At 38.6% G+C, this 12,607-nt stretch overlaps 1 protein-coding gene across 4 annotated transcripts in view; it reads right to left on the bottom strand.

Annotated features, from left to right (window-relative positions):
• Positions 1-12,607, bottom strand: part of BICD1 (BICD cargo adaptor 1) — a 212,650-nt gene that overhangs the window by 123,492 nt on the left and 76,551 nt on the right. For all 4 annotated transcript variants that reach the window (XM_045811927.2, XM_045811923.2, XM_045811925.2 and 1 more), the window contains exon 2: positions 1,641-1,853. In XM_045811927.2, coding sequence (XP_045667883.2) covers positions 1,641-1,853 — 213 coding nt within the window. The remainder of the gene's footprint in view (positions 1-1,640; positions 1,854-12,607) is intronic.

The raw sequence follows: 12,607 nt of genomic DNA, 5'->3' as shown, positions 1-12,607 counted from the left end.
GCTGAGGATGCCTTCTGTGGGTGTTCAGGGCCTTGCTTGATCCAGGATGGTTGCCTATGACACTACGTGACCTTGGGTCCACTTCTGTACTGGATGCCTGTCTCACAAGGAAGCCAGGGGCTGAGAGGGTGAATGGCAACTCCTTAGGAAGAGCAGGGTTTGGGACTACAAAGGGTAAGCAAGTGTCGGCCCACACCCAACACTTATAGATGCGTCAAATAAAGAACTAGAGAGGAGCTTTGTTTTTAACAATCACTTGCATTGGAGGGAGATGAGGCAGGGTATCCTGAAAACTGTCTCATGTTCTTCTCAGTACCCAGCACTAACTTCCATTGGTTGGCTCCTTCTCGGTCTCTAGAAGTCATACTGCTGTATTTGGGCATGTCCAAAGAGAATGACTAGGTAAAGCAGAAACCCTACTGTCAATATGCCTTTAGTTCATTATAATATGGATATGTGTAAATGTAAATTATTGATTAAATTCCAAGAAATTTAAGGACAATTTACTGTATTTGTAATACGTATTTGTTTTTGTTTTTTTTTTAAGATTTTATTTATTAATTTGACATAGAGAGACAGCCAGCGAGAGAGGGAACACAAGCAGGGGGAGTGGGAGAGGAAGAAGCAGGCTCCCAGCGGAGGAGCCCGATATGGGGCTCAATCCCAGAACGCTGGGATCACGCCCTGAGCCGAAGGCAGACGCTTAACGACTGCGCCACCCAGGCGCCCCTGTAATATGTATTTGTAATATGTCACTGATTGCAAGAGAAAAAATATCAGTGGATTATTTCTCTTATATTTCATAATCTTTCACATTTTTTCCATCCTTCCTTTTTGTATTACTGAAACGCTCAATTAATAAGCCTGTTTGGTTCATCCATCTCCACCACACTACAATTCACTGTAAGAATTAGAGGACAGCTGCCCCTCTTCTATAGTTTTCTTATCAAATAATGGAGTGACGTTTCCAAAAATTTTCTTAAAAGGGTTTGGTGGATGAAACTGTTCCCAGTTATCACCCCTCCAGTAAAGAATGACTCTGCCACTCTGAAAATGACCTGGCCCGTGAGGCTGCCATGGAAAAGCTGAAGAAAGAGTGAGTCCAGGGACCGAGGAGGCTCCTGGACCTAATTCATACCAGCTGTAATCTGCTGCCTTCTTTAAAACCAGAAAAATAGTTTATGGCTCTGTATTGCCAGACTCTACGACCGCACAGACACTCCCCTGGGGTGTCTCATTCCCCAGTGGGGAGGGTCCTGAGCTAACACTACTGTCATTTTGAATTAGTGCTGACACAGAGCATCACAGCCGACTGTTCTTCTCCACCTTGTATTAAAACTGGTAAAGGGGAGAGGAAGAGCTAAGGTCAGTATATTTCTTTAAACCTTTGCAGAAATAGCAAGGCCAATTCCCAACTACTCCATAAATAAATTTTAATTCTTAACACACAATAAGAGAAAAGCTCATCTCAGAACAAGCTTCATTTCCCTAAACAAAAAAAAATCATTAGCATCAGTATTAAGTGCTTCTTGTTAGAGACAGCTCCCCTGATCAAAGAAAAAGTTTCATTCCTCTCTCCTAGAAAGAATGTTATCTTACTGCTCGCTCCCACAAATCCTCACAGGGAGTTTGCTGTTTACCTCCTTCAGATCCTGCACGACAGCTGCGAGCCTCTCATTTTCTGCCTGAACGTTGGTGACCACGGCCCGGCTCTGTTTCAGTTCGTTCTGCATCTCCAAGATCTTCCCCAGATAGTAAGCTTCCTTGGAGGCAGACTCCTGCAGAAGCGTTTCCTCCCGAGTCTCCCCATCCTCAGCAACCTTCCGGTGGATGGAGAAGGACTGCCCAAAGGCCTGCAGAGTATTTGAAAATTAAAAAAAAAAAAAAAAAAAAAAGAGTGCCCGATGAAATGCACCATAGCACGAATGTAACTGAGCTCACTGATACTTGTAATAATTCAAATGCAGTGAATAAGGGTAAAGAGAATTTTTAAATATCTTGCTAAAGATATATATAATGAGTTAAGGAAAACCTGAAAAATGCTGCTTGTTTTATGTTACTATTTTCTTAAACCGATCCTATTAAGGAACAGACAGTTCAGTGCTAATGAGGTCATCAAAATTCACATTCTCATTTTCATTCTAGAAAAAAAATCCCAAAAACATTTTTCAAGGAAGAAAATAATGGTTTCATTAGCTATCTGATACATTAGTGGTAAGAATACACCAATTATGAACAGCACCCTGAAGAGAGAAAATCCCCAAATGGCATTCAAATTGCCTGGTACTACAAAAAAAAAAAAAAAAAAAACCACATTGAAATGTAGTCACTGTATGAGAAAATGTGTATGTATCTACATATTTGTGCAAAAAGAAAAACAGAATAAACCAGAAACTAATGAAATTGGTAAGCCACAGGGGATGAGTGGGAGCGAGGCGGGGGGTGGGAGGGGGTGGGTGGAATGCAATACAAGGGATGAGGGATACTTTCAGGAGCAGTCTTGACTCTCAGAACTATAGTAATGTTTCCCATACCTTCCAAATAAATAATAACTAAAACCAACCTCTGTGTGTCAGGGCACCCCAAGTGGAACACAAACAGTAACAAATGTTCCTAGCTGTACTATAAATGAACAACTTAAGCATACTGAGAGGGATGGGGAAGAAAAGATCTGGCCTGAATAATTTGGGAAATCAGTATTTTTGCTATATGCCAAAGACAGAAAGAACTATACCCAACTCCTACAGTCGAGTTAGTAAATTCTCACAGAGATTATGGGATCACAATTCTAAAATCTTCTTTATATGTATACTAGGGTTAAACTAATAAGTAACTATATTATCAGTCATGAATGCCAGGTCTCTCACAGTTGGAGAAAGTTACAAGTAAGGAAAGGGAGAAATCTAGAAGAAAACTAGTGGTACTGAGTTGTAATTAGAAACATCAGGATGAACTTACTGTCTTTAATAGGTAGATAAATATTTGTAGATACACAGATGGAGAGAGATATTTCCCAGCTCTGCCCTCTGAGAGGCCCAGAAGTAAGAACATCTCAGTAGCAAGGCGCATACCTGCACGTGGATTTTGTTTCTAAATATCGATCTCCAATTAAAAGAACTAGGGTCCTTTGGAGAAATGACCCATTCTTGAGCTAGAACAAAATGAATTTCATACATCTTGTGGTGCCAAAGAGTAAATAACAAAATGCTTTCAAAAAATAATGGGGATCTGTCAAAGGACACAAGAGCCTGTCAGAAGGGGCTCCCAATGGCCAAATCTGGGATAATTTGAGCAATAAAATAAATAACTGTAGTAATGAATTATAATCAATAGAATAATATAATCATGAGTCCACATTGATACAATAACTGAATAAATGAGGGAAGGAATAGCTCTTCCTTTCAGTAGAATTCCAATTAATAAGTGTAGTAGAATGATGGAGATAAAATATATCAGAGTTTGGCAAATACCAAGTAATAATTTTTGTAGGTAAAAATTATCAATGGAATATAAAATTAATAGGCCAAAGTATGATAAGAAATGGGATATTTGCATAGTCTTAATACTTACTAGGAGGAGACAGCATGATTTAACAATTTCAAAGACTCTTCAAATTTCACTCGTAGAACAGAAATGTGGAAAAATAATAACCTGCAAACCTGTGTCTCAATAAACTATCTTTAGAATCTCTATATGGATAAAAATCAAAAGATTGTTCCAAAGCATCAACTGAGAAAGAAACATCCCAGTGTGGATGGATGGATGGATGGATGTTCATCTGTACAGACTAGAATACTCTTGGCATTTGGCTTGTTAAGTCTCTGAACAGAAAGAAATTCTTATTTGAGTAGCCAAATTTCTGTATGTAGTTAGCATATAGACTCATGAACAAATGAAAAATTATCTTCAGGGATGATGTTTACTTTGCTTTTCCATCAGTAATGGTCAGATCCTGTGAGGTCAATTCTGAATTCATCACCCACTAGAAAGCCTCTGGAGGGGAGAGATCTGGCAGCACATTCCCCCCCCCCCCCCCGCAGTGACCTGGTGAAGTGACCTGGTGAAGTCCTCACCAGACCCTCACCCCAGCAAAGGAATCCTGACTATACAGTTAAGCATTAATAAAATTTACATTTAGCATGAACTGTGCATCAAGCACCTCAGCTAGCTTCCTTTTTACAACCTACTTTTCCACTTCTTTGTAACAGAAAACTGCCACAGGGCCATTTTCTTTACTCTGCGAGTAAAATCCATAGACTTAGGTACTCGGAGTATGTCTGTCATATTATTCTCAGCATGTAGGCAATGGTCTCTTCGTAGCTAAAACAACCTCTAAAGTCTTAACAGCAGTGAATTTGCCTTTCCACCCCTGACATAAAGTTTTAAAAATTGTTCTCTGGATCCAGCACTAAAGGAAATAAAATTTTCAGATAAATACATGGAATAGATTTTCAAAAAAGAAAGAATTGAAATTGCAAATATAAACACTTTGATGACTCTTTAATTTATATTTACTGCAGTTCAGAAACCTTAACTGAACATATGAGTTTCCAAAGTTAGTCATTTTTTAAATGAAGAACCTGATCCTTCATTGGACCTGATTTGAAAACCAATGAAAGTACGCAAGGTTATCCAAGGACATTAACCATGGTAAAGTTTTTCACTTGTAATAGAAAAATGATACCAACATTGCACAAGCTACAGATACCCCACTATCTACATTTGCAAATCCACTGAGTACAAACACTACTCAGAAAATATCTGCATTTTAGAAAGGGGGAGTAAAGGAGAAAACACTCCTACTTTGCCTAATGCCTAATTGTCAGTAAGCAAAATGGGACAGGACGCCAACTGACATCTATCATTTGGCTAATTGTTAAAGTGGATTAACCAGACCTGTCTAGCTCTGCCAGGTAGCTTCCTCCTCCATCACTATTCCAAGTATGTCCTGACAAAGCTGGGCCCAAGAAAAGACAGATAATCTTTTTTAAGGCCATTGAAGCCTGTATCCTTGGCAGAAATCACAAAACTAGCTTCAATGTCTATTTATAGGCAAACCTAGCATAGTCATGCTTCTAGTTATATTTCGTTCAGACAGCAAATTCCTTTTAGGTACTGCAATCATTTCATGGATAATTTTCATTTGAAATTAATTCAAGTAAGCTGACATTTCTCTACAATTTTGGAATATATTCTAATTGCACAATATTATCTTCATCTAGTCCATTGCAATGTACTGCAGTTGCTTTCAATGATATACCAATTTAAGTCCAATTAGCTATATAATAAGTTCTTTCCATTCTCATTTGAATCACATGACTTCTTAATCCAAAGAAAATTGATATTTTTTACCTTCATGTTCAGGACAATATATTAGCTGTTAAGTGGAATTCTCATACTTAACATGAATGATTAAAGGAATAAAAGTTTGGCTTGTATATTTAATAACGTCACATCATCTTAATATGTGTCCTTGGTTACAGAATTTTCATTCTTTCATCATAAAAATTGTAGCAAAACAGTGTACTAAGTCACCCAAGGACATTAGACAAAATAGTTTTTATTTGAAATACTAAAATTTATTCATTGTTCATTCACTCAACAAGTATTTACAGAGAACTGTAATAGGCGCTGCTTAAGGCACTGAAGATCTGCTATGTTCTAGAAAAAAGATCTCTCCTAGTGGGAGCATACATTCCAGTGTAACATAAATAAATCCATAAGTATGTGGCATAATGTTGCAAAAGTTCTAGAAAGAAAATGAAAGCCAGGGTGAAAGCATAGAATAGCACTGCCTAGTAGAACTTCCTGCAAAAATGTATCTGTGTTTTCCACTAACCACTAACCACTAACCACAGGTGACTAATGAGCTCTTAAGCTGTGGCTAGTGTGACCAAAGAATTGAATTTTTAAATTGTATGTAGTTTCATGAATTTTAATTGTCACAGTTGGCTAGTGGCTACCATGTTGGACAGTGCAGGGATAGAGTAAGGCAGGTGCCGAGAGAGGAAGCCCTATTTAGACAGGACCTTTAGGGAAGGGGATAACCTTTGAGCAGACCTGAACAAAGGAGGGAGTGAGCCAGAACCTGGCCATTCCCCACAGCAGCAAGCCTAAACTTAAGTGTTACCAAGCAAGAATGACTACTGCCGTGGCACCTCTTTAAAGACCGTCAGTGGCATGGCATGGTGGCATCTTCAGGTCTCTGCCACAGCACTTTAAGACCTGGGTGAGCCAGGGATTACTGAGACATGATTTAACCTGTAAGAAGAAAAGGGTTGGCAACTAGTCTGTCACTATAACCCATCCTCCCCAAAGAACTACCTTACCTTCTTTGAACATACAATAAAAACGATTTGACCAATTACATGTCTCTGTTGCTGGCCAGGAAATTCAGCATTAAATGCTCTACAGGAATTAGCTAAAATATCTTAAGTTTCTGGTATAACTCTCCTGTTTTCTCTATACTGTTTTGTGTTTTTGCTGTATTTACCCCCATGGTATTGGCTTCTTTTATTTTAATCTACTTCAAATACTTTTGGAGTAGAAAGGATATGGATTATAATCCCATCAAATGGTTTAAATCATGTTGAATCACCATTTCTTTGAAATTTAAGCCTCAAAGAAAGTCCATGTTAAAGAGTGGAGTTTGAGAGTTTAAGAGAACTGAGAGTTCTGTTAAGGATTCATTTTCATTCTGTGGAAAATAATGGGTCCGAAGGATTTCATAAAGTGTGCACGTGTGCGCACACACACAGGAATAAATGAGTTAAACTTTTTAGAAGGGACTGAGAAACATTTCCCAAACCACTTATTCCAGCAGCAAAGTGTCTTAGAGGGTATGATCCAATTACAAAAGAAGGGATCATTGGAGATGAGACAACCCAAAAGTACTCAGCTAGGAGAAACTGGTTTCCATGACTCATGGCCCAAAAGTTATTAGGAGTCATTGGGTATCCTTGACAGTTAGAATCTCAAGCCTGATCCTTGAAAGGGCACATGTACGCGTAAGAGGCAAAAGAGGTCAAGGGTGTGGGCTCCTGAGCTAGACCAACTCTGCCACTTCCCACCTGCAGAACATTGAGCAAGTTACTTAATATTTTGTACCTCAGTTTACTCATCTCATAGTGTTGTTGTGAGGCTTAAAAGAGAAAATCTATGTATCACTTGGAATAGTTCTTGGGACAAATACAGTAAGGGCTCGAAAATTATTGTTTATTATTAGGAGAAAGAAAATATGCTTTGGAATCAAACCCATTTGGATTTAAATCTGCCTCTTCTGAAATCTCTGGCAAGATTTTGAAATTCTATGTCTCAGTGATTGCATGTACAAAACGAGAAGAATAGCATCTACCTTAAAAGTAAAAACAAAATAGTCCTAAAAGGTAAGGATATGAGAGAAGAGATTTAAAATCCACCACAAGGGATGCCTGGGTGGCTCAGTCGGTTAAGCGTCTGCCTTCCGCTCAGGTCATGATCCCAGGACCCTGGGACGGAGCCCCGTCTAGGGCTCCCTCTCCTCCATATTCATGCTCTCTCTCGCTATCTCTGTGTCTCTGTCTCTCTCTCAAATAAATAAAATCTGTAATAAAAAAAAATAATCGGGAGGCCCGGGTGGCTCAGTCAGTTGAGCGTCTGCGTTGGGTTCAGGTCATGATACCAGGGTCCTGGGATTGAGCTCTGCGTCGGGCTCTCTGCTCAGCGGGGAGCCTGCTTCTCCCTCTCCCTCTGCTACTCTCACTCTCTCTCTGCCAGGTAAATAAATAAAATCTTAAAAAAAAAAAATCCACTACACAATGCCTTGCACACAGTAGATGCTTACTCAGTACCAGTCCTCAGCCTCCCTCACCTGCCCTTTGGAAGTCTCAGATCTGACCCTGGTGGGCTGTTGCTTCCTCTGGTGTAAAAGTCCTGGGTGAACTCTCGCATGACTCAGGAGGCAGTCTGCCTCTCTATGGACCACAGCTCCTTGTGCATTTCTGAAACACTAAACCTCTTACCAGAAGTTCTGATGTAACCCGTTTTCTTATTAAGCCATTAAAAATGTAAAAAGACAAACACATTTCTCAAGCCTTAGGCTCTAAGGTTTATTTTATCAAAGAATTCAATTTTATCTTCTTTCCGTGAGAATTTTAAACTCTTCCTTAACTTTCCCCATCTTTTCTGGCTTTTAACCCAACTCCTACCCAATTATAAATCCCATCTATCTGGGAAACACAGGATAGATATGACAAATTGGGTTATTGCTCCTGATTTTTTCAAGTGCAATACCTAACAGCTTATCATTCAAATATATACTTACTTAAAGCCTAGAGGGTTTTTTTTTTTTTTTTGTATCCTTGCTGGTTTGTAATTGGCACCTTCTGTCTTGCTGAACAAAACTCCCTTTCAAACTATTCTGAGATTTTTCAAAATTTTGTTGTTATATATCAAATATACACAAAGAAAATTTATAACAAAATATAACCAAAAAAATCAAAATTAATTTCTGTAGTTTAAGAAAAAGACCATGACCCATTAGCCTCAAAAGCTTGTTTGCCCTTCCTTTGTTCTATCACCCTCATTGCACCCCAGCCCTTCCCCAAGTAAACACGATCCTAAATTTTGTATTTACCATTATGCTTTTTTTTTGTAGTTTACCATATATGTATGTATTTGTAAATAATATACTGTTCAATATTGCTTGTTTTAAAGTCCTATGATGGAATCATTCCATATGCACTCTTTTGCAATTTGCTTTTTTTTAACTCAACTTTACATTCCTACAATGTATCCATTTTGATTGGTATAGCTATAACTCATCTTTTTTCATTGCTATTGTCTACTGAATAGATACCTCATTTTAATAATCTGTTCTCCTGACAATGGATAATTGGATTGCTTCTAGTTCTTTGACATTATAAGCAATGTGGCTCTGAACATTCTTGTGCCTATCCCCTAGGAGAGTCCTTCTCAAAATACATGTGGTGAGGAATAGTTTTATTTCCAATCTTTAGTGAACTAACACTTTTGTAAAATACAATAAAAATAAATTACTCTAAGCATACTCCTACCATACGACCTAACTGTTCCACTTGTAGATATTTATTTACCCAAATAAGTGAAGTATGTGTCCACATAAAGATTTGTATGTAAATGTTTATAGCAACTTTATCTGCAATAGCCAAAAACTAGAAACAACTCAAACGTCCACCAATAGGTGAATGGATAAACAAATGTGGTATAGCCATACAATGGAACTTTATTCAGCAATGAAAAGGAATGAACAGCTAATACATGCAATGACATGCAAAAGAATTATGCTGAGACACGAAGCCAGACAAAACTAGAGGGCATACTGTAAGAGTCCATTTATATGACATTCTAGAGAACGTAAGCCAATCGGAAGGAAGCACCTGAGTGGTTGCTCTGAGTTGGGGTGGGGGTTGTTGCGGAAGGGATGTGTAGGGGCAAAAAGGAGTATTACCAAGGTGCATGAAAATCCATTAAGGACTGATGGATATGTTCATTATCTTGGTTGTGGTAATGATTTAGTAAGTGTATGCCTTTGCCAAAATTGAACAAACTGTTCACTTTATGTACAGTTTGTAGTATGTCAATTATACCTTAATAAAGCTGTACAAATAGAAATCCCCAGAAAAATGTGAGAAGAAAAATATAAAACATAAGCCTCAATTATTTTTTAAGACTATTTTTTAAAGAGCAGTTTTAGGTACACAGCAAAACTGAGAGGAAGGTTATGGAGATTTCCCATTACTCCTTGCCCCCACATAGACGTAGCTTTCCCCACCAGAGAGGTACATTTGTTACAATTGCTGAACCTACACTGATACATCATTATCATTCAAAGTCCATAGTTTACATTAGGATTCACTCTTGATGTACTTTGTGTAGATTTGGAAAAATGTATAATGACTTAAATCTACCTTTATAGTATCAAACAATTTCACTGCTCCAAAAATTCTCTGTGCCCTGCCTATTCATCCTTCCCTCCCTGCTAACTTCTGGCAACCACTGATCTTTTCACCATCTCCATAGTTTTGCCTTTTCCAAGAGTGCCATACAGTTGGAATCATAATGTATTTAGCCTTCTCAGATTGGCTTCTTTCATTTAGGAATATGCATGTAAGTTTCCTCCATGTCTTTTCATGGTTTGGTAGCTCATTTACTTTTAGCACTGAATAATATCCCATTGTTTGGATGTACCACTTTTTATTTATCCATTCATCTACTGAAGGACATCTTTGTTGCTCTCGAGTTTTGGCAACTATGAACAAACCTGCTGTAAACATCCATGTACAGGTGTTCTGTGGATATGTTTTCATATCCATATCCCTTTGGGTAGATATCAAAGAACATGACTGCTAGCTCGTATAGCAAGAGTATGTTTAGTTTTATAGGAAACCACCAAATTGTCTTCCAAAGTGGCTGTACCATTTTGCATTTCCACCAGCAATGCATGGGAGTTCACATTGCTCCTCATCCTCCTCGAGAGAGAGAGAGAGAGAGAGAGAGAGAGAGAGAGAGAGAGAGTGGGGGGGGGGAGGGACAGAGGGAGAGGGACAAGCAAACTCCATGCTGAGCAGGGCTCAATCTCAGGACCCTGAGACCATGACCTGAGCAGAAATCAAGTCAGACGCTTAACTGACTGAGCCACCCAGGTGCCCCTACAGTGTCTTTTGAAAACATAAGGTCTCATTTTCTAAAGGACAGGTTCCTGTTTCCTTACTATTGGTTAGTAATAAGTACGGTAAATATTTTCTCCCCCCATTCTTTCAGTGATGTCTTTTGATGAAATAATGTCCCTGATTTCAAGGTAGTCCAATGCCCAGTCCTTTGCTCCCTGGCTAAGACTTTCTGTGTCTCATTTAAGCCTTCCCTCTTCCAAGTTCATAAAGTTATTCTGTATTTTCTTTCAAAAGTTTAAAAGTTTTGCCTTTTACATTTAAGTCCCTTAATCCACCTGAAATTGATTTTTGTGTACAGAATGAAGTACAGATCTATTTTAATTATTTTCTATATAAATAATCAATTTCCCTAGCACTATTTAATGAATTGCCCCTCCTTTTCTGCTGATGTAGAGTGCCAAGTCAGCCATAAATCATATTGACATAAGTGTGCCTGTGTCTAAGCTATCCCATAATGCTTCCACTGGTGGTCTTAGGGCACGGAAGTGAGGGGGAGTTCCCCTGAGAAAGAAGTGGTCCCTTACATCATCTAAACCTTTTTTGTTGTAATTTAAGCTTTGAACTATCTGCACCAAACAGGATGTCATTACTAATGGCAATCTATTAAATGAAAATGCCATACTGTGTAGGAAAGGAGCAAATCCATATTGATTTTGAAATTCAGCCAGTGAATATGTAAAACCTAGGTTTTTCTTTCCTTCATGTAACGAATATATATCATTATTAAAGAAAATACAGATAATCCCAAAAAATAGAAAAAGAAAAAAAAGTTACACCTTTCTTCCCCCACCCCCACAATTTAGGGCAATTAAGGATCTCCAAATCCTTGCTCACTGTTGCCTACTGGGCCCCTTGAGGTTTTTAACATGTGTCTTACTCATAAAAGTTCAGGCCTCAAGCGAGGATCTGGTCTTCTTCCCTGGTGAACTTGGCTCAACCAAAAGGACTCCATCTGCCCAGGATGCTGTCCACCCACGCTTCCTCCTCCTTAGCTCTACCTAGGTTCTAAATATTTTTTTGTTGTTGGCAGGGTGATATATGTCATAAGAAACCTTGGGATCAAAAGTCTTAGACAACCACTATCCCCTAGTTGATGTATATAGTCAATCTTATTTCTGATGGCTTTCAGCCCCCTTTGGCTGGGTTAGAAGCTAGTCTCTTATTACTATGGCTATTCACAGTCCCAAGCAAACCACAGAGACTTCAAGAATCAGCATAAGGAAAAACAGACATACTCAGCAAGTAATCTCTTTTGAGATTGCTTACTTAGCAAAACATGTCTAATCAGAAGCAAAATTCAAATGCACACATTTTATGGGTATTACAACCAGAAAGAAACTCTTCAATGTTTTTTGAACAAAACATGTATAAAACACAGGTAAAAAAATTTTTTCTGGACCCAATGAGGGTCTTTGTCTATTAAAATGTAGATAAAAGGAACCTAAGTCATCATAAGTTGTATTCTGGATCTCCAAGTATAAAAATAATAAATTTTACATTCCTTTTCCTGATTAAAGATCAAACCAAAGTCCAGTAAAAAAAATTCTTTTTGCTAACTTTCCCTCCCTTCCCTTTCTCCCTTTCTGTCACCCTTCCTTCCAACCAACATTCACTCAGAATCTATGCATTTAGGTACCAAGTCACGGGAATATCAAGGCCTCATTATATTGTATGAAGAAACCTGGTGGTTTTATTTATATGCAGGTTTTGTATAAAAACAAGTTACTCCCTTGGGGCGCCTCAGTGGCTCAGTTGGTTGAGTGCCTGACCCTTGATTTTGGCGAAGGTTGTGATCTTGGGGTCTTGAGAATGAGCCCCACGTTGGGCTCCACACTGCACGGAGTCTGCTTGAGATTTTCTCTCTCCCGCTCTCTCTGCCCCTCCTCCCACTTATGCTCTCGCTAAATAAATAAATAAAT

The sequence above is a fragment of the Ursus americanus genome, chromosome 25 (assembly GCF_024610735.1).
Source record: "Ursus americanus isolate L20-20 chromosome 25, mUrsAme1.1.p, whole genome shotgun sequence".
Classification (NCBI taxonomy): domain Eukaryota; kingdom Metazoa; phylum Chordata; class Mammalia; order Carnivora; family Ursidae; genus Ursus; species Ursus americanus.
The sequence above is the reverse complement of the archived record's forward strand: the minus strand, read 5'-3'. Positions and strand labels throughout refer to the sequence as shown.